The 24,841-nt window shown below is 48.2% G+C and overlaps 1 protein-coding gene across 10 annotated transcripts in view; it reads right to left on the reverse strand.

Annotated features, from left to right (window-relative positions):
* The window catches only part of FOXP1 (forkhead box P1), a 335,216-nt gene that overhangs the window by 67,544 nt on the left and 242,831 nt on the right, over positions 1 to 24,841 (reverse strand). For 9 of the 10 annotated variants that reach the window (XM_065749241.1, XM_065749239.1, XM_065749238.1 and 6 more), the window contains 2 exons: positions 5,315 to 5,452; positions 4,157 to 4,246 (listed from right to left, as the gene is read on the reverse strand). In XM_065749241.1, the coding sequence (XP_065605313.1) occupies positions 4,157 to 4,246; positions 5,315 to 5,452 (228 nt within the window). The remainder of the gene's footprint in view (positions 1 to 4,156; positions 4,247 to 5,314; positions 5,453 to 24,841) is intronic. The other variant, XM_065749246.1, reaches the window with a different exon arrangement.

Genomic DNA, 24,841 nt, shown 5'->3' on the forward strand with positions numbered 1-24,841 from the left:
TGTGCTAGCCAAAAAAAAAATTAATGTAGATTTCCTTAGTAATTATCTGAGTGATAGAAAGATAATACAGTGCAGCAGTACAATAAATAGAAGGAAATTATCTAATATCCCTAATCTGCTAGGAATCATATCAAGGTGGAGGTCTTATACACATTATGGCTAACAATTACAGAAAGAAAATTAACTCCTGCAAAACTCCACACTTTCTCAAACAAACCCCGGCCGAAGCAAGAGCGCTTTGCTGCCCTTCCCCGGTATCACAGCGGAGGATCGCTGGCCCCGTTCCCTGCTGGTGTCAAGCAGGAAACATCCACCCGGGTCAGAGGAGCGGGGCTGACAGCCACCAGCCAGGGGCCAGGGCCCCACCTTCTGCCACGGCCCTGCAGGCTCTGGCCTGCCACGCCAGACAGGACACAGCCACAGCACTGCAAGTTGCTTTTCAAATAAAACATCACCGGGCAAAGCGAAGGGCAAAGGCAACTAGTCTTATTAAATTCCTTCTATTGCTTTTTTTCCTTTTTGTACTTCCAGCGCCCCATCAATCTTCATACTACAACAAACTGCGTGCCTACAGCTGTACTGGCAGGCAAGTTAATTTTTCTTATTTCCAGAGAAAATCTATAACTTTGAGAACAGTTAAACAAACAAGTGTTTAGCTATACTGGAACTCGGAGTTTCCACTTCTCTGCCACAGCTTGCTCAGACAGATCCAGTTGTTGCAACAGCACCGGATGAATGTGAGCTGCAGAGACGGCTACACTGGAGTTAGAGCAACGCGCGCCTGCACCGATGCTCATTCTCCAAATATACACAGAATCACAGAACCTTTAGAGTGGGAAGGGACTTTTAATTAATATACAGTCTGTATATATATATATGCGTGTGTCTGTGCGTGTGGTATTCGTATTTTCTGAAGCAAAACAAATTGCAACTGTCTGCGTTTTACCTATTTGCCATCTGAGTGCAAAGTTGGCATTAAAAAAAGAAAAAACCAACAGAAAAACAGCTTTATATAAATCAAGTGATGCCTGTGGGTGTCTTCTCAGCCATCCCAAGAAAAGCTCCTGAATGTGCCCTGCTTTGAAAAGCCAGGATATAAAGTATACAAGGCCCATTGTCCAAGAAGGAATTTAAAAGCAACACGCGTTGCCAAACTGTGCTCCCCACCCAGTTACCAAACACAGGATACAAGTCAGTTTGTTTACTTCTCACAATTGAATGCATACGAAAAAGGTCTCAGTGCAGTCCTGTTGTCAGGTCAGTAGTCAGCGTTAAAATGCTGAAATATCCTGATAAAACTTGCATTTTCGGTCCCCTCCCAACAGCCGCTGTCAAAGGTCTGTTTTCCATTCTTGGGTCCCTCCCTACAGCCTAACATAAACTGTCACAACCGCTGGAGGAACACGGCCGTGCCCAGGAGATGTCCCGCTCAGTCGGGCTTGGGTCGTGAGCCCCCGGGGTCGGACCCCATCCAGCATGGGGCTGCGGGCACGGGGTGCACGTGCCTTCTTTAGGGATGGGGCAGCAGCACTGCTGCTGTGACACACAGTGACGTGGACTGGCAGACGTGGCTCCATCTGTCAGCGTACAAAGCCACACCGTGACCGCATTGCGGCCACCAGGCCCCGCTGCCACGCGACACGCTCTGTGACCCACTGTCATTTAGTGTGAGATAAATAAATAAATAAGGACCATCACTCGCATGCTAATTTAGCCAGAATAACCTCCTCCACGCAGGAAAAAACGGGGCCAAGCAAGCCTGCTCGGGGCACAGCCCTCTGCTGAAACCCTCAGATTAAAAAAGAAGAAAAACAGAGCTGAGAGAAAGCTGGAGGGACTCAGGCCCCTTGTTCTCCTCACCACTGTCATGTTAAAACGCTCTTCTTAGAGCAGGAAGGAGTCCTTTCTTATTGTTACTTTCCACAGTGTAGTATCAGAAGTGCGACCGCAGTAAACCAGTGTGTTAGATATTGAAATGCCATCACATTGTCTAACTTGCCTTCTCGTCTTTTTTAACACAAAGTATTTTTCTTCAAGCTCCAAGCCCTCATCTTTGTGTCTGAGATGCTCTCCTGTCTGACAACAGCAATTTGGAAGAGTTAACTTTTATCGTTCATTCTGCTGTGTAACTTTCCCCTTCAAATTTCTTTATCTGCCCTCTGAGCTCATCTGAACTTTCATGTTCTCCCAGCATGCAGGCTTGCATTCAAAACTATGTCTAATAGACCAAATAAGAGGTTAATAAGAAGTGGCAACAGAAAGAAAAAATACAATCCCTGGTAACTGATAAGAATGACAGTGGCAGCCCTTTATTGTTTGTCTTCAAATATAGAGTTAAAGATCTTTAAAAAACTAAATTTTGACGCCTTTGAAAAGAAAGAAGCACAAAATAACAACAGGGGGTTATTGCCTGCCAGCCACAGGGGAGAAGCTCCATAATTCTTATTCTCCCTTTTGAAGGCTGTTAGAAATCTGATTCAAAAAAGCAACAGCAGAAGGAGAAAGCCTCTTGAGGCTATCGCCATTTCCTGTGATCATGCATAATGCGTTTCAAAAGTGGGTTTTTACCAATTCTGTTGATCAATTGCACCTCCTTCATATTCCCTCTTTTTTCTGCTGTGTTTACATCTGATGTGACTCAATGACAAGCGCTGTCTGAGACTGTGAAACAGACCTGTCATGTTGATTTATGGGCGCATCAAACCACGACTTGTCCAAACTGAAGCTCGCAGTTCATTAATTAGAGAGTTGTGACTTTGAAGTCAGCTTTCAGACTGTGGTTTTTAACATTTGGCTTAATTTATATGCTCTTGAATGTGGATCTCTAAGGAAAAAACTGAAATTCCCTTCTTGTCTTTGAACTTCTTTTGACCGCACAATAATCATTTCTTTGTCCAGAGTGATGCCTGCATCCCAGAGTCATTAACGCGCATTGAACTGCCACTGATGAGTAAGCCCTACTGAATTAGAAAAACAGCCAGCAAAACAAAGCTGAGAGCATTCTGCACAGTGATATCTCACAATTACATGCCTTCCCTCCCTGTGCCATTTCCATTTTAATTACTGTTAGTCCTTTAGATTTACATTTTAGACACTTTTTAATCTGTTCCCTTTTTATTATAGAGGCGCCCGTAAGCGTGCTATGGCTAAGGTTGTGTCAGCGTTTTCATTATAAACCCTCTGTTTTCGGGGGTTTATAACTCAGCTGGAAAAATTCTCTCCGGGTCCAAACTTGGCACAGGTGGCACGACCCACCAGAATTTTGGGGGTGAGAAACAGGCTTCGAGCACCGTGATTGGCAACGTAACCGCTGCTGCTATCGGAGGGCATCGCGCAGCACCTCGCGCTGCCAGGCAGCTTCACAGGATCTCCACTGGCTGCTGCCAATGTCAGGTGGAAGTCTCAAACTCCTTGGGACTACAGATGCCAGTGCGGTACCTTCACGTGTTATTACAGCAAAAGTGAATTTTAGCACACCAAGACGAACGAAGTGAGACACTCTGAAAGGAGAGGCGCGTTTTGCACACAGGCAGAAACCACCCTGGCCATCCCGTTCCTGCTGCGGACCATGCAGGCATCGCAGTGAGGTCTGGAGCCATCGTCCATCACAACACGTTGTGGCCCCCAGGCACAACACACTGCAATGAGATGGTATCCCTGTCCTACCTCTACATCTCAGCTCTTGCTGCTCACAGCACTGCCTGAACACGGTTCCTTCTGCCAAGCCCATGCTGCAAGGAGCCCACAGCCAGAACCTTTCTGCCTGAGAACTGCAAGTCCAAACTCAAAATCTCACAGAACGTCGCCCTGCCTGGAAAGGACGGCCCCATAGCTAGGCCTGCTTCTTTGCTCCCTCCCCTCTACAACATAACTAACTTCCAAAAGCACTCTCCAAAGATACAAGTCCAGATGCTTGCTCCAGTACTCATACTGAACATCAAGGCATGCTCCCCGGCTATAAAATATGTGGCAGCAAGCAAATGGAAAGCACAGGAAAATACAGGCGAAAACAGGACAATAATTCTAAATCTGAAAGCTGAGACCCGATAGAGTCAGTTCAGTTGTGCAATCATTTATAAGATGAATGACAGTTTAATAGCCACTAGACAGTCCTCTGGGATCTGTGGTTTGAAAGTAAAATGGGTATTGTCTGTACCTCTTTAGGCTGTTTTCCAGCATGTTGTTGCTGTAAAAGTTGAAGCTGCAACTGTTCCTGTTGTTTCTTATAAAACTCTTGAAGCTGCTGCTACAAAGAAAAGGAAAGATAGTAAGTAACAAAGTGGAGAGCCAATTCAGTGTCCCTTTTTGGTGTAATACACAAACTGTGATTTGAAAAATAGCATCCTTTTATCTGTAATGGTCTGACCTTTAGTTTGAAACTCGACAATAAATTCAGTGCACACTGACTATTCTTGGCATTATCGTTTGAAAAGTAATCTCCAAAATGAACTGATGAAAAACATACCATTTTCTACACAAACTAATTAAAATAAGGCAAGGAATGACCTTTGATTGTAACAACAAAGCCAAAATGCCCTTGCTGAGAGAGCCTGGCGAATCTCTGTTGTGAAACACACATGCTTTCTAAATGATAGGGTTTGACTATATTAAGTGTTGTTCAATACATGCACAGACATTCTGGGAAGCACTCTCCTCCTCCCTGCTGCCAGCCGCACACCGCGCACGCTGCGCTGCGGGATGGAGGCAGCACACAGGGGGCACACGGTGCAGCTCAGTGGGTGCTCTGCCAGCCCGGCTCACGAGCCCAGGCCGAGCTAAACCCCACTCTAACCCAGGGTCAGCAGCCAACTTTCAGCTGAGAAAGGGCCATGCATTAACGCGGGGCACAGAGAAACACCGACGCACCACACGGCGCGCGCTGGCTGAAATTAAACGGATTAAGGCTTGCAAACCTCTTCACTTTCACTGTCGCTGTTTCAACAGCCCTTAATGGTCCCACGTGGACCTATGCCTAAAATGGGAAGCATTACCCTACTACTTCATTTATTCCAATTAATCAGGGCACACCATACTTTCTGAGGGATGCAGGCAAAAATCAACAGGGACATCTGCTGAAGTCCTGACACTTAAATATGCAGCTGTATTATTTAGCTGATCTTGGAAACACTCCTAGCACTGCTCCCTGGATTTGTTTCCAGTAGCTATTTCTAGAACTAAAAACAAAGGAGCAGTTGGTTCATCTCAGAGCGGGGCTGCCCCGTGGCACAGACCCTGAGACAAGGGCAGCTGCTTTCCCCAGCAACGCACTGCCAGGAGAAGCCCCCCACCCACCACGGGCAAAGACAGCAATTACCTGTTGAAGCATGAGTGCCTGCTGCTGCTGGAGCAGGACTTGGAGTTGCTGGGGAGTTAGCACTTGTTGCTGGAGGATCTGCTGCATTTGCTGGGGAGTGATCACTTGAGGTGTCATCATAGCCACCGACACGGGAACCTGCAGGGCACACAGAGGGGTGGTCAGGGAGCATCGTTGTGAGCCCGCCCGGAGCACAGAGTGACCCGTGCCTCTACAGGCATCCAGCTCCCCCTCTGCGGAGCACAATTATAACAGGAATTCTTTACACAGCAATACAGCGAAACCTGTTTGGATTTATTTATTTTTACAAGGAACTGTCAGCTCAGAGCTCTCCCTCCCGGAAAGCCCCTCTTCGCCTTACAGAAATCCAAGAGCCGAGTATCCCGCGCTGATGGGATCTAGGCCCTGTTATGCCAGGTTTTTTTTAAGAAAATTGAAGGAAGGCTCAGGGATGTGAATAACAGCACCACACTCCTGTGCAATTTTAACAGAAAGGCCCTACTGCGATGTCTTTACCATTCCAGATTCACCCAGCATACAGATGTCTTCAATTCTTTCATATTATGTGAGATACCATTAAAAGCCGCTTTCCATGACATTTCAGTGACAAACAGCTACAGTGATGAACTTGATAGCATTTCATATTTGCAACTGTTAACACGTTTCTGCACGGGCATCTTTGCAAGGAACCTGTACACTGTATCTGAAAGGATGATGTCTTGTTCAGATAAAACACTGACATTAAAATGACAGGCTGTCTTGGCCAAGGTTACACAAATTGTATTCAAGCGGATACCTAATGACAATGCTATGAATTCTGCAAGCTTTCTAGAATGTAATTTAGCTATTCAAAATAATCACTGCACTTGTGTTTAATTTGCAGACTACATAAGAACCATTTTGTCAGCCCCAGAAATGCAAGAAGACTATTTCCCCAGAAACCCACCCCTCTATCCTCCACCCCAAAAAAGGGAAAGAAAAGGAAGGGAAAAAAAAAACAAAACAATAGAGGAAAAGACAAAACCTGGTGAGTTTTAACAGTAATATTTAAGCCCCTTACTTTTCTATAGTTTCAGATCAAATACGTGACAGCACAAAACTAAAAGCAGTAAAGGATATACTTTGTTAAAAAGGATCTCCTGTCATCTCCCGTATTACAATAAAAGGTAATAACATGTTTAGCACTTTTTCTGTGCACCACTTTTTAAAAAATCAGCAGACAATAGCTGAGCTGAAGATAAAGGAGTTTAAAAAAAAAATAAAAATCTTCCAGGGTACCAGTAAGCAAGGGAGAAATGCAGTATTAATTTTATGTAACATAATGTCTTAATATGCAGTTTATCTTGACTTTTTCACATGATTTGTCCTGTCATTTGCATAGCAAGCTCTCATTCCTAATTTCACAGTCATTATGCACTGATGTCCTGATTTCTCAGCATCACTAATTTTGATGAACTAAAAATGGTTCCTGAAGGTCAGACGTATGCACAGCGCACATCGCGCAGTGTTGTTGTGTACATGTCACGCGCCGGGGCCAGACCCTGCCTACAAAACACACTGCAGACACGTCCAGCAAACTGACATCCCATTAACACCGACACGGCCCGCAGTGAACCCCCCACGTCCCAGCACGGACCTCACGTGGCCCACGCGGGGGCAGGCAGGTGTGAAGGTTGAGAAACAGGCACTGAAGGATGGGACAGACTCAGCCCCTCTAGGACTGAAGCCACCGGCTGCACCCATGGGAGAGCCACCAACCCGAGCTCCGAGGGCACCGACCCATTGGCACATAAACAATCTCATTAATTCAGAGGGTCTTAATCAGTACGCTGTTCAAAACTTTTCTGGGAGTAGAAAACGATTTCGTTAAATGCTGTAGTCACTATCTTCGCCCCGAAGCATGACTCACCTTCGTTATTCCCGTCCCCCGGAGAAGTTTACTTTACCCTGGGGTTTTGTGCTACCTTCCATTGAAGTTGGACCGAGCAAACAGAAAGGGAAGCATGTTTAAGTATGTTTTCTGTGCCATTCTTGGAAGATATACAACACAAATACTCCTCGCTCAGATTTATGACGACAAGCAGGGATACAGACAGGAATAGGGTGGGGTGCTGTAAACCCTACACGCGGGTGATTAATACGCAGGGCCGCATTCTGCCAGCAGCTATGCGGAGACAACTCCCATTCACTTCCACAGCTTTTTTGCACGTTTATCTCAGGACAGATCTCAGGATTCAGCCCTGCCTTTGAACGGCGGCCACGTATCTTCCGGTGAAGAATCTCCCAGCTGCTCAAACAGCAGCGCTTAAGCTGGGAGGGAAGCAACACGTCTACGTGTATACAAACACTCGCAAATCTGCACATAAACAAGGTCCACCTAGGAATACAGGTCTGCGCTGCTCTGCTCGACCTCGTTTTACCAGCTGAAAACGCATCTTCACACCCATCCCATGACTCCAAGAAGGCCCTGCCCCTCATTTGTCAGAGGGGACGGCAGCTGCGGTTCCCCAGAGCTCGTGCCCCCGGCTCATGGAGGAAGCATCCTCCAGAGCCCTTTGGCAGAGAAATCCAAATAACCCCAAAAGCAACGTGTTAAAAACAACACGCGCCGCAGACAAGCGTGGGCACACGTACCGTTGGAGGCCCTTAAATAGTTAAGAATTATGGCCTATATATCCACTCTCTTAACTCCCAACGTCCAACTTTTTCATGTAGCTAGTCCCTAGTAATACTAGGAATCAAAGGGCATGCAGCTCCAGCAATAGGCTATTATAGCCCACACTTTATTACCCATTACTACCGAGGTCATTAGCGGTAAGAGTGATTGTACCGGTCTTAACCTATTGATCATTGTAACTACTATCATTTAATCCCGTGTTGAATGTCTGGAAAGCTGCTAAAGGCACACCAGAGAGAGTGCTTTAGCAATGAGAAATATAGCCAAAGCTTGGAAATTACACTTTGATTCATAAAATCTAGCCAGTGGTTTAAATCAATAGTATTTAAAACAGTCATGTAAGTTCTTAACTACAGCTCTCTAATATTTATAGGTCCCTTTTTGAGTGTATTCAGTCAAAACTAAGCTTTATTTTAGATACTGCGCAATATACTTCACATTACGTGAGATAAAAAATATTTATTTCTGATATTTTGTCCGATAGTAAACGAAATCTAAACTGAAGGCTATAAATTAATTTCAGATTTCTATCTCTCAGATGTCAACTTAAACGTGTTGCCAAAAAAAATTACAAACCAACTTTGAAAATGGCTTAACTGTTTAAGTACATGAAAATGAGTGTGTTTTATGAGTTAACAATGAATCACAGAAGGCAGTTTATGAAGAACTAAAATAATTCTGTCTTACTGCCTTCAGGGAGTTGAAGTTCAAATTAAAGTACTGGCAGATATATTAAAAGAACACTAACTTAGCATGCAGAACAGAAATCAATCTTCCCCCCCCCCCCCCATTGTTTATTTCTATTTTCTACATGAAACACGATTGTTGTTATTGATATGATTAATGAAGCACTTTAGGTATTGTTGACTGATAACAATGGGGTGTGGTAGATACCCAGCTGCATGTAAACCTGGCAGCAAAGGTAAAAATACACCTGCAAGTTGGTTTTCGGAGCTGTGCTAGTACAGACCTGCTGACATGCTAATACCAGCAACGGCAAAAAACGTCTTTAATACTCACAATTGTTTTCAGCCACTCTCTGTCTCCCGAGTCCCTCTGCTATGGCTCCGGATCCCCCAAACCTGCCTGTCCTCTCCTCTCCCTGAGCCCTCCTTGCGAGGCTGCCCAAGGAAAACTTGCACAACTCGGGCCAAGCTCACCTTTAACTTCACCAGGGACTACAGCCGGGATGCATTTGTCACTGCCGTGCAGACAAGGGTCACAGGGATGAAAATGATTTAGACCTATTCAATCACCTACATTCTCTCACTTTCTCTGATATTAATATAATTAAATACAGCCAAATAATTTCAAGGAGTTCAATCTTGTGTGAAGTGGAGAAAAACAAAAGAGAAGCAAGCATGCCATTTTCACACAAAATGCCTTCATTGCTGGATGCGGTGGCGGCCTTGTCAGCTGCTAGCAGACACGCACGGAAGCTGGGGAGCATCTCCTCAATTCATAGAGAGCAGCTCTGCCACAAAATCCCCTTCTCCCGAGCTGTCTGCTCGTGCCCGATTTCAGCAAGTCCTCGGAGCAGGCACCTTGCATTTCCAAACATCAATTCTTCAGTTAAAGATTTTGGGATACGAGTGACACGGAGCAGAACGCAGCCCAGCCCAGCACGAGTGGCTGAGGAGCAGTTCAGGGTGTCAGGCTGCCAGGAAAGCAGACCTGAACAGTTTGCTCAGCTGCCTTATTAGAAAGCTATTACGTGCGACACGTTTTGCAATGTAAAAAAATATATATATATATTCTCAACCGAAAGAATGCAAAGTAGCTGTGCTTGTGTCACAGCAAAGAGAAAGCACAGCCGTGCTGGCAGAGGGAGACGCACAGTGCCACAAAGCAGAGCACAGCGTTGAGCACAGCACCCTGAGCCTGAAACCTTTGTGACATGAGACGTCAGCCTGCGAACAACAGCCAAAAAACGCCACTGAAAGAACTGCGCAGGCAGAAGCTGCAGTCCTGGGCCATTATGCAAAGTGGGATCTCACTTTTTGATTCGGTTATTTTGCCGTGATACCGCACAACACATTAGGACAGGTAATGTTTATTAGATTAACGTGAAATCAGCTAAGTACTCTGTCATTAGCATAACTGTTCTCTCCATAACAATGCGATTCCCTACTTAAAAGAAAAAAAGGGAGGGGGGGGGGGGGAAGCCTCTTTAAAATTAAATTAGCATTTTATTATTCTAATGTTGTTTATTCTATTTTCTCAGGAGGGAAGATCCGCCCGCGACCTGCGGAAGGCAGCGAGATGGGCTGTCCTGGCACTGCTGGCACCTCAGGATGTCTGCTCTCCACTCTGCTCACTTCCAGCAAAAGAAAAATTGGGGATATTTTCCTATTTGTTTACAGAATGAAACATCTGATCTTATCTACCACTTCTCATGCATACCAGGCTTCTCACTAAGTGCCAGGATAATTGTTTCTGCTATAATAAATACCCATTTAATTTGCATAAAAATATAAAGTTTACATAAATTAAATCCTCCCTACATCTGACGTTTGTCAAATAATTGCCAAACCGGAATGCACACAACCACACACTCATTTAATAAATGATTTCAGCCTCGAGATGACCAGATTCAGAAAGTTACCATTTCTGTTTGCTGCTCCATCACAAAAGGGAAAATTGCAGCCTGCAGCACACACTTCCTAGCAGTGGGCAGGTTTTGCAACGGTTTCAAAATATTAAAAAGCAAACAAGAAGAAAAAAAACAAACCCAAAATCATTATTTTATTTTCCCATGAGTTTAGGAAACGTAGATCAGCGTACACTGCCACACTGCCCTGAAAGAAACCAAAAGCAAACCTGAAAAAAGACCCAAAATACCCCAGAGCCCATGAAAGCCCTCAAAACCTCCTCTCACCCCAGCACTGTGAGCTCCATCGCCCTGCCAGGCTCCTTCCGTTTGCACGCTAGCTCACTAGTGCGTCCAATGAAACAATAAAAGGCGGCGAGGGAAGCAGCAGCAGCAGCACTGTGGGGCAGAGCTCGGTGCCAGGGCAGCCCGGCCCCCTGGGCAGCTCCCACTGCTCCGTGCCCCGCTGCAGCGCTGCCAGGCTGCGTGCCGTGCCTGCCAGCAGAGCCTTCCTAACACTTGTAAACTTCACTCGCTCGGAAACGTGCAGCTTTTCACACCTAACGCAGGCACCTACAGCCGCAGCTAAGCGCAACGCTGCAAATTAGATTCTAATGAGAAAACATCAGTTGCTTCTGTGACAATCTTGCCGTTCGCTGATTTACTTCTAATGAAGACGCACTCCGAGCAGCGGGCACGTCGTGTGAAAGGTCAAAACATGCTCAAAAAAAAAAAAAAAGACACAAACGCCTGGCAAAATCAAGGCAAATGGGGAACCCACAAAGAAACCGTCTCATAACGCGGCGTGGCAATTAGAGTAATTGTGCAAAGAGCCGTCTTCGGGAGAAAGTACAAGAAATTAAGCTGCCACGACTGTAACAGGTTAGATGAAAATCAAAATTTAATGTATTCTCCCTTGTGTCATCTTGTTTTGTCAAGACATCAAATAGAATTGGAAAGTACAAAATAACAAGCCCTTGAGAAATCACAGAAGCCGACCTTTTTGATGTTGTTGGTTTACCTTGTTCTCAGTTATTTGAACAATGATGTTTCAGATTTAAGGGCAAGATAAAGCTTAAAAATTAAAACCCGTTGTCAGTTTGGGGAGGGGGCTGCTGTCCCTGCCAAACAACTGCACCTTACCTAATCACTGAGAGCAAATCTGTCCCAAACTAGTGCGGGGCACAATTAGCAGCACCACTTATTTGTGCAGCACGCGCTCTGCTTCTCCTGCCATTCATACTACCTCAGCACAAGCCCTACAGATCCTCCTTCTAGCACAGGAAACTGCGCTGGAAAGGCAAAAAAGAAAAGAAAAAAAAAAGGAAAAGCTGGGAAAAAAAAAAGGGGAGAGATATTTGCCAGAGCTGCTTCTGTCCAAAATCTCAGCGCGGCCTCAGCCCTCTGCTCATCACTGGAAAGCAGAGCTGAGCATGGAAGCACCTTACAGACACAGAACAGCACAGGACATGGTAACTGAACTGCAGCAAAGTAGTTTCCAGTAATGCAGTTCTGCTTTCAATAAAACAAACAAGCTGCTTCCAACCAGCCAAGCCTTCCACCAAACAATAACAAATTGAGCTGGCGGTGTCAGGACTTTCCCACCACCGAGTTTTGCAGGTGGTGACAGAACCCGCCCTGCTGCTGCTTCTGCCCGTCCGAGGGAGACAGCCCAGCAGCGAGCAAGCTGTGTGCCGGGGCACCGGGCTGCCCGCAGCGCACGGAGCCTTCACCCTTACCTTGCCTCCAGCTGCCCGGGGCATGCCACCACGAACACAGCCAGAGCGCCTTAAGCTGAAGCAGCAATTCATCGAGCTGCAGCGTTTTAGAAACGACGTATCTGAGCAGCATCGGTGCTCGACAGCTCCAGGTTAGAGCGAGGGCTCAGGCAGCGTTCTAACTGCTGCACATCACTTCCAACGCCTCAAAACACCCTCTGAAACACCACACACAACTGTTGCGGCTGTTTTCTCCCTTACAGGCGACTGAAATGAACTCAACCTGCTCACAGGGCAGTCCAGCAGGGCACAGATCCAGCTGTGACCCTTCCAGCCAGGACCGCTGCAGCCCAGTGCTGGAGCTGCACTGCCTAGACCCACCGGGACGGCCCGGACCCACCGGGACCACCTGGCCACAGCACTGGCCCAGCTCCCAGGGCAGCCCACTTTGCCCGCTCATTCCTCCCCTATCAATTCCGTTTTATTTATGGCTTCTCCTCGGTTCAGCTCGGTGATCGGTCAGAGTGCATCTCACAGCTTTGCCTTTTTTTTTTTTTTTCCTTAAGCCAAAAATCACTGCTGCTTTGAAAGGGAGGCCGCCACGGCACAGTTAGAGTATGTTAAACAAGAGGGAAAAAAATAACAACTGTAGCAAACAAAAAAAATTTCAAAGCAGCCCTTCCTATCATAAGCTTTCTGATGATTTATGGTTTACCAACTCAGCAAGGTTACGCAACACTGCGTGCCTTTAGATGCATTATTTGAGTCAGTTGAGATTTAATTAAGATCACAGCCTCCAAAATCCCTGTCAAATGAAAATTCACGAAAGACAATGCACTATATATCCCCATGCAGATAGTCTCCATTCCACGCTCTGGAATAACATAAGTTAATCCTCGTTTCTATGGTGGCAGACAAAAGTTCACTAATTTTGTTTTCTTTTGACACTCGTGTTGTTTTCTGTTTTATGTCATGAGATCATTCCCTTTCGAGAAGGGTAGGGGAGCCGCTAAGGGGGGGTGAGCAGAGAGCAATATGTCTGAATATGGCAGCAGATGTATTTTGACATTCTCACAGCTCTGCCGTGATGTCATCAAGTTTTCATATAATTAACCCCTGCCAGCGAGAGCATCGTCGCATGACATCTGCCCGCTGGGAAGAGGAGGAAGGAGTCAGGGACAAAACACGAGTGCCTCCATCTCACCGCGCCGCTAACCCCCATCCAACAGAACCCACGTAGGGCTGCGGAGCTCGCGCCTTCCCCGCAGCAGCCGGGGCTGCCACCTGTCCCCGCCTGGGGACCCCACATGCCCCTGCAACCCCATCCCCGAAAGGGAAACTGCCACAACTTTACCTCGTTCCGGGGTACTTCTAGTCACGTTATCTTAATATCTGCTCGCTTTATCTCATGGTTTAGAAATGACAGGTGCTAGCGCTCTTTTGTTTGACAGGCCGCTACACAAATAACTGTCTTGTCTGAAAGGGCTAATGCACTACTAATGAACGATAAATCAACTTTGATTATAAAGTGTCAGACCAATCAGTTTGCAGTTCGGCTCCGCCGCGCTCCAGGCCGAGCATCCCCTGGGTGCAGGCGGCCGATGGGAGCGGTGCTCGAGCTGCACAGCTCTGCCTTCCATCAGCAGCTCTGCCACGGCCGGAGCGGGCTGCCTCCTGAGCCGGGAATCACCATCCGTACGAGGCGATTCTTAGCCCAGCGGCCGCGCGTTTAGCGGTGTTTTCACGCGAAAGCATGCGGCTCAGCCCCGACGTTCAAGAAAGCGAACAGAAGTGCCACTAACTTGACACGTCCCGCAGCTGCGACAGAGCCGGGCACCGTCACTGAGCCCCGCTCCGATCCCGGCCCCGTACCTCACTTCTTATTAGCAATCAACTCGGCCAATTTACGGCACTCCGCAACGCAGCGCTCGCTGCCAGCGCAGATCCGACCGTTTCGTTTCGGTAAACACATCTGAGTCACCGCGGGTGATTCACATTTCCTGCCACCCGACCCGTCGTCGTCCCAACCCCGCGCCGGGGCCGGCCGGCTCCGAAGGAGTTAACGGCGGAGAGGAAGAGTGTGCGTGCACTTTGCTCCGAACTCGCCACCCACTTCCTCGGAGCCGCCTCCTCCCCGCTGCCCGGACCGAGGGCGGACTCGCGGGGCCCGATCCCGGCTCCGCCGGAGCGCTCCGAGCGCACTTCTTCAAAACTACGACGCGAGCGGCGAAACCGCTCCGACCCCGAACGGCGGAACAAAAGAGGCGAGAAAAAAATAATAAAAATAATAAAAAAAAAAAAGCAGAATCCACGAAAAAAGAGGAAAGTGAAAAGAAGGAAAAATAAATCAATCGCAAAAGCGCCGCGCCGTCCGCTCACTTCGCAACCCCCCCCTCCCACCCTCCCATCTCCTCCCCCACTCCTTCCTCCCCCACGCAGGTCCCGCCGCAGCCCCGACCCTCCTCCCGCGGCTCCCGGCGCGGCCCCGGCCGGGGCTCGGCACCCACCTGGGCTGCGGCGGCGGACGGGCCATGGAGCGGGCCGGGGCCGGGCGGCGCGGAGGCTCCGCGGGCGGAGTGGCGACGCCGTGCTCCCGGGCTGCCGCGGAGCCCCGCCGCCCGCCGCCCCGCCCCGCCCCGCGCCGCCGCGCACACCCCGCCCCGGAACGGGGCACCCCGGGCGCGGCCCTCCTCCCGAGCGACGCTCCGCGCCCTCTGACCTGCTGCTGCTGCCGGCTGAGCCGCGGACGGTGCTGGCGGCGTTGCTAGCCGGCCCGTGGGGAGCCGGGACGTGTTTAAAAGCGCCCCCCCCCCCCCCCAAATAAAGCTATTTTGTGGGGGGGGGAGGGGGGGCGTGGGTGCCAGCAACGCGCTGGGAGGGCGGGGGGGGGGGGGGGGAAGTGGCAGCTAGCGCAGTGCTCGGAGCAGGCAGCACGAATGTGATGTGCTGGAGGAGCAGCTCTCCTTCCACCTAACTTTCTCTTGAAAAGTAGCTGTGACTCTCTCACAATAGTTGTTCTGCACGACTTTAACGCCACAAAATGAAAAACCGTGGCAAGACTTCTAATACAAAGCACGCTACCACGAGAAGCCTCCAGCAGGAGCTTGCATTAAGCCCAGCTCACGCACCTGGCCTGCAAACAGGAACACCTTCTCTTCAGGCCCAGCAAAGCAGCAAGGAACCCATCCCAGGGTGCTGGGACGCCCAGAGCACCTTCCCCCACTGTCTCCCTTAACAAAGCCCCACAGGGCACTGGGATGCTCAGACCAGGTCACTGGAGCACTGACCACTCAGCAGCTGCCTTGTTTACTGCCACATTTGGGGGAGGTCTGGGTACAGGACGCCTCACCACACAGAAAGCTTTCTTCTGCTTGACAGCTCAAAGCAATACTTTTCTTGCCACCAAAGCGCACACACAAAACCTGTCTTCGTGCCATTTCCAGCCCAGGGACTCCCATCGTCACCGATTTTCTCCTGCCCTATAGCTATGTGCCTCAGGCTGCATTATTTGGTCAAATCTTCCCCGCTACTGCAGTCTTATTTTGTATTTCACATCGCTTCTGAGCACACAGCTGCTGCAGATGCTGCATGCACACGCAGCCCAACGCCGGCAGCCGCACGGCCGCGGTCCCCAGGCAGCGAGCACTTTATTTGCAGGAGTCAGGGGCTGATAGACAATAGCCCCATTAGCTATGCTGCTAAAGAACCTCACAAGAAGCGAAGACAAAGGACGCAATTTACTGACAACTTGTGATCTGATGGTAAGTGGGATGTGATACGGATTGCTTTCCACCCTAAAGTGTTTTTGTGTCAGATAACAGATTTATTAATGGGATTTTTTTCAGGTCACAAAAATGTGACCCCACCCTCTTATGAATATTTAATAAGGGACTAAGGGCATCTTTTGCAAGACCCTAAATCTGCCAGCAGCAGCCTACATGAATCAGAGAGCGGCGGCCTCTTAAAGGGGCACACGCACCACAGGTCAGCGGGTGGGGGCATGGGAGCAGCACGTATCCGTGGGCAGTACACAGCTGCACAGCCAGCAAAATGCCACGCGCACGTCCAACACACCAGGCATTTAACAGCAATATAAATTGGCAGTGCGTGCCATGAGCAGGTAACAATTATTGCCTGCGCCGAAGAGAATCCCTCCTGTCCTGGTCTATAAAGTGATCCCAAGCAACTCTAACTCGGCTGGGGAGCACACAGGATTAAACCTCTCAGCAGTTTCTCCCACAGACCACATCCCGCTGCCAGGAGCATCCTGAAGGAGGAATGGGAGCCACGTTAACATGCAGCAAGAGGGCTGGAGGTGCTCCCCGGTCCCTGCAGGCTGCAGCCACAGTGTGCTTCACAGCTTTCGTTTGGAAAAAAAAACTCTGTCTTAGGGCTTCTTTAACAAAAAAAGGGATGCTGCGAGGCTCACAACCCTGCCTGGAGCCTTCCTCTCCCTGCACAAGCAATGCAGAGCATGACCCGATCACATGTGCACAACGCTGCGGCCTGGCTCCGGTACCAGCACACTCCCAGCCTGGGTCCAGCCTCCCAACAGGGTTCACTTCTGGGACCTGCCACTCTGTCGTGCGGACCCCACTCCATCCTGCAGGCCTGGCTCCACAGGCCCCGCTTCCTGAGAGCTGCTTGCAGCACCCCTTCCATTTCACCCCTTCCATTTCACCCCTTCCATTTCAAAGGCTTGAGCTCCTTCGCCTCCTCGGCTGCCAAACAGGGATGGCTGTGCTGCTCATTTCAGGGTGTTCTCTAGCCCAGCATTTGCCAAACATTTGGGAAATGAAAGGTGCTGCCTAAGCACTGAGCACTGCCCACAGAGCCTGCAAGCAGTATTTTTAAAGCATTTTATGCCCTTTCAGATAAAAGCTTCATACCTGCAAGCTCAGCCAACAGCTGCTGAGAGCTAAAAACTTTGGTCTGTTCCCTCAGTAACGGAGATGGTAGCACTTGCTAAGTAAGGTCACTATGAAATATAATGCATTTCTAAGCCAGCAAATATTTTAAAAGACCAAGAAGAACCATAAACTCCCACTTTAATTCCATTCAATTATGGAGAGTCATCACAGACAGACACAATCAGATCTGACAAGGATGTCCAAAGCAGAAGACATAAAATAGCCAATTAAAAATAACAGGGAAGGAGCGTGGCAGGCAAGGTGGCCATTTGGCTCTGCATGCCCACGAGATCAGACAGGCACCGAGTGGCAGTATCAACACCTAGGGAAAGATATCACTGCAGCACAGCACAGACACCAGGCTCCCAGGGCTGAGCAAGAGGTTACAAACGTGAAAAGATGAACACAGCAGAAGAAACGGTTTCATTCTGCTGCTGCTTTCCCTGCACACCTCACCCACAGACCTCTGCAGGCATCGGCCCACGTGGAAGCCAGGAACACGGGGCAGGGAAGGGAGGTCAGACTGAGAGCAAGCTGCCGTCGGCAGTTACAAGGGAAAAGGGCATTTCAGATACTATTCCCACTCCTGGCTCCCCAGGCCCATTTCTGTGGGGTTAAATCACATTTTCCTGTTTTGAGACTGCTGCATTTTCCCTTGCTGCTGTCTGAAAGACCTATGAAAACAAATGGGGAAAACAACTGACTAAACAGGAAACAGTGAAACTGACTATCCACAAAGCACTGAGAAAAAGTACAAAGTAAACATTTTTGGTCATTTTTAATAATCTTAGCTAATACTCTCACGGTAAAATATTTCTCGTGGTAAAATATGTTCAAGCAGAAAAGTGACTTCTACGCTGATGATGGCTCTACTAAAACAGAACACCGAAGCAATTAACATTTCAGTAATGTTTGTGTCCCTGTTGCACTTCTTCTTTTTGCATGAGAAACTGTCGTTTCCCTTACTGCCCTGCAAATTCTGCATGAAAAAGGCTCCTTAAATCCCCTCATCGCTGTACAATGGCTTAAATTTCACTTCATGGCATGGCTTTAAATTACCACTCACATCTTCATTTAATGCATCATTTTATAATGCCAGTGTTACCAGTTAATTTATATATACACAGCAGGATGTGTCAACATTCAGGTGAGTTATGAATGTGATTGTGCAGGAGTTATGGAAGACATTTCAGCAAAATTATGGTTCCCTCTAAACATAAAAATATTAATAATGAATCAAACAGCACAGGTAAACAACGAACTGCATACAGCCGCACCTCCTCGCGCTCTGAGGCAGATAAATAAATAAATAAAAACGGCGACGTTTCTGCTCTGCGTTCGTCTTTGATTGATCTTAATACATTGCCATCTCCTTTCCTAATAAACTGTAATCTCTTGTTTCCGCCACAAAGTAAAATTTATTAGCACGCTCTCCTACCAGCAGGCCCGCATCGCTCACAGCACAGTGCGCAAATTGTTCCAAGTGTGCACGGGCATTATTCATAAATTATTTTTCTGCCCCAAAGTACACAATATATTGAAAGGCAATCAGCGCTAACTGTTCTCTGTTACTTTCCTTAATTATGTGAGATAGCATTTGTGTCACGTACAGCCGAGGCAATGCTGCACTTTCCATTTCAACTCAGTTTTTCGCCCTGGGTTGGAACACGGGGCTCACGCAGAGTGAACCACAGATTCCTTCTGATGAGAGGAAATACTGGAGGTGCTATCTGGGAGGAGATGGCAACACCTCTGCCTTAAGAGATCAACCACTGTATACCAAAATAACCTACTGGGCATGACAACAGCTATGGCTCCAAGAGGAAGAGTAGGTGTTTTGTCATGATGTTAAAGTTGCCATGGTAAGAAAAGAAACAGAACGCAACATCAACAAAACAAATGTCAATCACACACATGTGCCTGCGAAGCATTAACTCCTCAACAACCAGCTGCACCGAGCAGATCCCGCCCTGCTCCTGCTACAGGGCAGGGACACGGGCTGACAAGCACAGTGACGGGGCACTGCCTCTCGTGGCCACCTCCCTCCGATGGCCAAGGGGTGTGACGCTTCTTCAGCTCTCCTGACAACCCCCACGAGAGAACATCTTTCTCAAAAACGCCCTTCTCAAAGTCACCCTTCCACACAACTGCCTTCTGTCGGTCGCCCTCCCAGAAGACACCCTCCTAAAACCCCCGCTCTTGCTTGCACAGCAAGGTGTGTACACACCTGCACCCACACCTATATCACCGCAGATTTAAGTGAGAATAGATCTGATGCAATATGGGCCCCTTTATGTAAAAATGCCTGTCAGTCTGTGGCACAGCTTACTCACACGCTGCCCAGGAGTGCCAAGCTGTGCATCGGGGCTTGTCGGTGGCATTACCAGTGGGCACTTTGCCGTTTTTCACTCCCTCTGTTGGGAAAGCACGTCAACGTATGTTCTATAAAACACCTCCTTAGCAGTAATGGGGCCACTTCTCCCGTTTCAGTGGTCCCTGAGGTTTTGTGATACAGTATATTTAGCTGGTTCGTATTAAGAGTTTTCCTCCAACACTGAAAGATATTTATTTTATTTTTATTTTTTATTTTTTATTTTTTTAGAAGGGAGATAAGGGCTTTTACTCACCTTTTCTTTGAAAAGCGAACTTAGCAGAAGCATCATGGCACCTTCAGTTACCTCCTAAAGAGGTGTTCAGGCAACAGCCCTCAGGGTCAGCCAGGCGCTGGGATCCCAGCAGCAGGGCTGGGATCACACCCCATGGTCCTTATGCTCCACCACCATGCTTCCAAAATGCCAAAGCCCAGCAGCGCAGTTTCACCTTCACAGCCAGCAAGAAAGAAGCCCCTTGAGATGAGATACCAAAAATCATAAAACCATGACACTCCTGCATACCCTGTGGGACTGGTGAATGACCCAGACATTCCCTGCAGTGCACTGCAATGCATGATCCTTGCCCATTCCCAAATAAACGGGGCCTTCAAGGGCATCGTCCTGCCCTGCCCTGCCTCCCCGGGGCAGAGGGGGCTGCTGTCTGCAGGCATGGGGCTGTGACTCATGTTCATTTCCCACTCAGATCTGCCCAGAAAATCCATCTCCAGGAACAAAACCACTATTTACACTCGGTGAGGAGAAAGCAATGCACTGTCACTGAATGCAGCTGTGTGTGCAGTGCCTCGTGGCAGTGGTTTGGCCACACGGGGCTTGGAGGAACATGGGACACCTGAGGCACCAAATCCTGCACTCCAATGGAACTGCAGGGTGATAAAGCGGAGAGAATGGAACTATCCAAACTGTAATTTGGCCAGCACAATGGATGTAACACCCTCTTTCTTGGGAGGAAAAAGTACTGCATTTGAAGTTCCAACTCTAATTAACTGTTTGAGAAAAATAATTCTGTTTTTAAAAGAAAATTCCTCACAATATAAAGGGAATTAGTGCCAAACTTTTTGAAGAACCACATAAAATGGTATGAAAAACGTATGATACCGTAATAATAGGAATGACTGGATTTGCTCAAACGTTCCTTATACCTTATAATACAAGAATAAAATACAGTGTAAATCCTTCTATCTACATAAGTTCCCCGTACAGAAAAATCTCTTCTTTAATAGGTTTACACCTTTAACACGTATTAGTTTGGAAAAGTCCTACGGTATAATTACACATCTTGGCTTGGCACATTAATAGCTGTTCCCTTCCTTTACCTATTTCTTTTGCTGGTCGCTGTGCTGTTTCACTACGCAGCTCTGTTTCACAGCAGAGCTGGGCTGGGAGGAGGGCAGGCCCCGAGCTGAGTGCTGCCCTGGGGATGTGGGGCTGGTACCCTGCCCTCAGATGTCTGCATGCAGGATGCTCACGGGGATGTGCCACGTGCATGCGCGTGTGCCAGCGAACCTCGTCCCCATCCTCCCCACCTGGCATCCACCTGCTCCCTGCCACCACTGTCCCAGTGGAGCAGGTGTGGCGAGATGCTCGGGTGGGATGGGAACAAAACCTCAGCTCCCAGCTTTGCCACATCGCTCAGCAGGGAAAGAGCCATTTCCATGCGGTAGAATAGAAGACATGCCCCTCATCATCTGCCGTCCAGTCCCTGTAAGATTCCCTCCAGATCCACTTTGTACCTCTAAACACTGGGCTCAGAGGCGAGGCTGCACTCACTAAGGCTCTGTCCAGCTTTTATAGGGTTTTCAGCAGTTTAAGAGGGTTTTCTTGTGTTATAGCGGAGCCATTCATTTAATGGCTTTTCAGCACTGCCATTATAAACCAGAACTTTTCAGGTGTTTATTACTCAGCTTTAAAAATTGGCTCTATGCTGAAATTTGGCAAACAAAGTGTCAGCCTAGGAGAAAATTTTATTTTTTGCCAATTTTATGCTCTAAAAAAAAAAATGACCCCATTTTGGCCTTCATAAAAACGCAGCTTTTGCTGCCTCGGTGACACTGGTGAAGTAACAAGTCAATATTGTAATATTGCCAGCAGAGCTGCAGTGATTTAATGCCTAAAACTGCTCCGAAGGTGAAGAGTGCTATTGAACTGCTAACTATTAACTATTATTACTGGTCCTGCCACACAACAAAGATGCAAAAAAGAAAACAAAGGGAACGTGGAGCATCGGTGGGAGAGGGGGCAGAGAGGGAGCAGGGGTCCGGTGCCAGCAGGGACAGCTGGGACCTGGAGCTGGGACATGGACGGGGGAGGTTCAGTCCATCTAAGGAGAGAATGGACTGATGTGGAGAGATTATTCTTCGTTTTCCAGGATGGTATTTCAAATACAACGAAAGTACAGTTGACGTGGTATAGCTTGCTCCACGCCAAGGCTAGCAACCATGCAGCATCGAAATCAGCTTTAAGGCCAGCTGAGCTCAGGTCAGCGGGGACCTTGTGTTGCTCAGCTGGAGTGAGGAGAAATCTCAACATTGATTTCAACACGTGTACAGCAGAGCCCTGGAGGCGCTGAGGATCAAGACCTTGCCCTGGCTTGGACTGCTGAGCTGGAGCAGCATCCACAGCATCCCACAAACTCTGATCTGCAGCGTTCCCCAAAATCCGATCTGTACCATCCACAAAACCTCAAAATCTTCCCAGCTATCTCCACCCCATGCTCCCAACCCTCTCCACATTTTGCTCTCCAGGCACGAAGGGCTCCCAGCAGACACGTAACACGGTGACTGTTCCACTTCAGAGTGTCAGAGCAGCCCTGACAGGTCACTGGGGCCGTCTTCAGACATAGTAAAACGAGAAAACCATTTATCTTCCTGGAAACTTTCTGCTTGTCTAAGTGGCAGCTATTTAAATACAATTAACAAGCAAATGATTTTAGAATTACAATACAATTAATAAGGCAGCATCACAAACAATTTACATCTCATTAAAGTGCTGGAAGCAGCAGAATCAGCTCCCAAACAGGCTGTACGATCTGGGGGAGACCTGCATGGCAGCCCCTCCTCGGGATGGGCGTGGGGGGTTGGCTGGAGCGGGGCAGGAGCTCCCCGGGTAAGGAAGGATGCCCCGAGCCAAAGCCTTGATGGAAATGGGTGTAAAACGAGGAAGGAAGGAAGGAAAAGGGTGGGTGTGTGTGTGCATGTGGGATGGGCACTTTGCAGTATACATTTGCGAACAAAGAGTTTAAAGACATTTCAAGCTATTTAACTCAGCTCTATATATAATCAAGAGTTTGAAGATTATACTGCCGCAAACCCTCTGAGATTGCTGCTGGGATTGGACGCATGTTAATTCCCAGCAGCCTCTGGCAGAACAACCACGCTGCAGGAAGCTGCTCACACGAGTAACACTTCTGCAAGCTTCCAGCTCACTTTCACCCCCTGTGATGCACTGCGGTGGGTGCACTCAGCCCAGCGGCTGCAGGAGCACTGGAGCCCGGTGCACACACACTGCTGGCTGAGCGAGGTGAGCAGCTAACAGCCCAATCCCAGCTGGCGGAAGGCTCGGAGGCCACGGCGTTCAGGTCATCCCTGGAAATGTGGCTTTTCACGGCCTGCCTGAAATGCCGGCACCTTCTGCTGGGAGCTCCTGCTCCGACCACGAGCTCAATCCCAGCGCCTGCTCTGAAGTACTCTGTGGACTGAAAAAGTGCAAACAATGCTCTCTCTAAAGTTTCTACAGCAAGTTTTGATGCAGCCTTTGGCTCTCTGTGCCTAACGCCCGACAGCCCCCAGAGCTGCGTGTGACAGTTGTTTAAACGCTGCGCAGCGCTGTTATATACAACGCTGGCGGGAGAGAGCGAGAAAATAGTTTACAATTGAATCTGCGGAGGAAATTTGGGTAAGTTCAATGTAATTATCCATTTGGACACAGGCCAAGGGCTGGGACAACTCAGAGACACGAGGGAAGCTGCACTGTGACCGGTTCTGCTCATCCCAAGGCAGCACGCCCTGAGTGCCCGACCCAGAGGCCGTGCCGGGTGCCTGCAGCAAGGAGCGTCCCTGGGATGCCTTGCTTGTCAAAACCAGATCCTATCAAAACGTAAAGCGTTCCAGTTTAAACAGAGATAAAATAGTGATGGCTGCTTTAGCAAACAGGTTTCAGGCACTCCTTGTGCACGCACACAGGGTTTATTTAGCAGGCCCTTGGCCCACATTGGCCAACACTTACCATCTCTGCGAGGAGCTGAAGACAAGTGTCAAAGCAAAACAGCGATCGCTTTCTATGAATTACTGAACATGTGTAATTCATTTATCTGTAATATTGTGCTAAACTCAGCTCCAATTAAACAAATGAAAACACCTGCTTAGCACACATAGATCTTTCCATACCTCAGGGGAAGACACATCAGTGCGCTCTGTAGTACAATCTGGCTCATAAGCCTACACAAACAATGCAGAGCTGGGATTTCTTTTCATTTTTGTCTTTAAATGCACACAGGCAAGGAGATAAAAAAAAATACAGAGAGGTTTTGGGAGAGGAGTGATTTTTTTTAATATATTTCTATCTTTAACACACAGAGCTTTGCGCTATTTAACTGCTCATGGGGGCAGGGTGCGAGGGCAAGCATCTCTCCCAGGCACTGCTGGAATACAATGACTTCATGATGTGCAGAAGTTGAATCTGAGGTTGAATTGAAAGTGCAGAAGCAAAATAATGGATCTCCTGCAGGTGTAAGGCAACAGCAACTAGCACCAAAAACATGCCCACGCAACTCCTGTGCCATCCCATCCAAGGTGTAAGGCTGCTAGCTGTTAATTTTCTTCTTGCAGCACAGTCATTGTTACAAACTGGAAGTGCTTCTGGGTTTTGTTTTGTTTTCCTTCCCCCTCCCCCCCGACCCAGCCCTTTTTTTTTTTTAAGTCAGGGTGGTCCCCTTCACTCACTGCAGAATTAGCAACACAACAACAAAACAATTTTGCAGCTGTCACTGCAGTTCTGATGTGTCCACTGTGGGGCTCTCCCAGAAGAAATTGCTCTGTTTTTCTCCTCCGTAGACACAGCTGAGTGGAGGACTCAAAATGAGCACATTTTCCAAGCAACAAGCTCAAGTAAAAAATAACAACGATGGAAGCCATAAACATACCTTTCCTTGCCCCGTCAGCTGCACAAGACGGGATTTAAAACTACCTTAGCTGTGCTCTGTGTTGTATTAATGTTCCAGGTCCAAAGAGAACCCCCCCTGTAT

The sequence above is a fragment of the Cyrtonyx montezumae genome, unplaced genomic scaffold, assembly GCF_038088225.1.
Source record: "Cyrtonyx montezumae isolate F1298 unplaced genomic scaffold, pur_monq_1.0 scaffold_6, whole genome shotgun sequence".
NCBI classification, from domain to species: domain Eukaryota; kingdom Metazoa; phylum Chordata; class Aves; order Galliformes; family Odontophoridae; genus Cyrtonyx; species Cyrtonyx montezumae.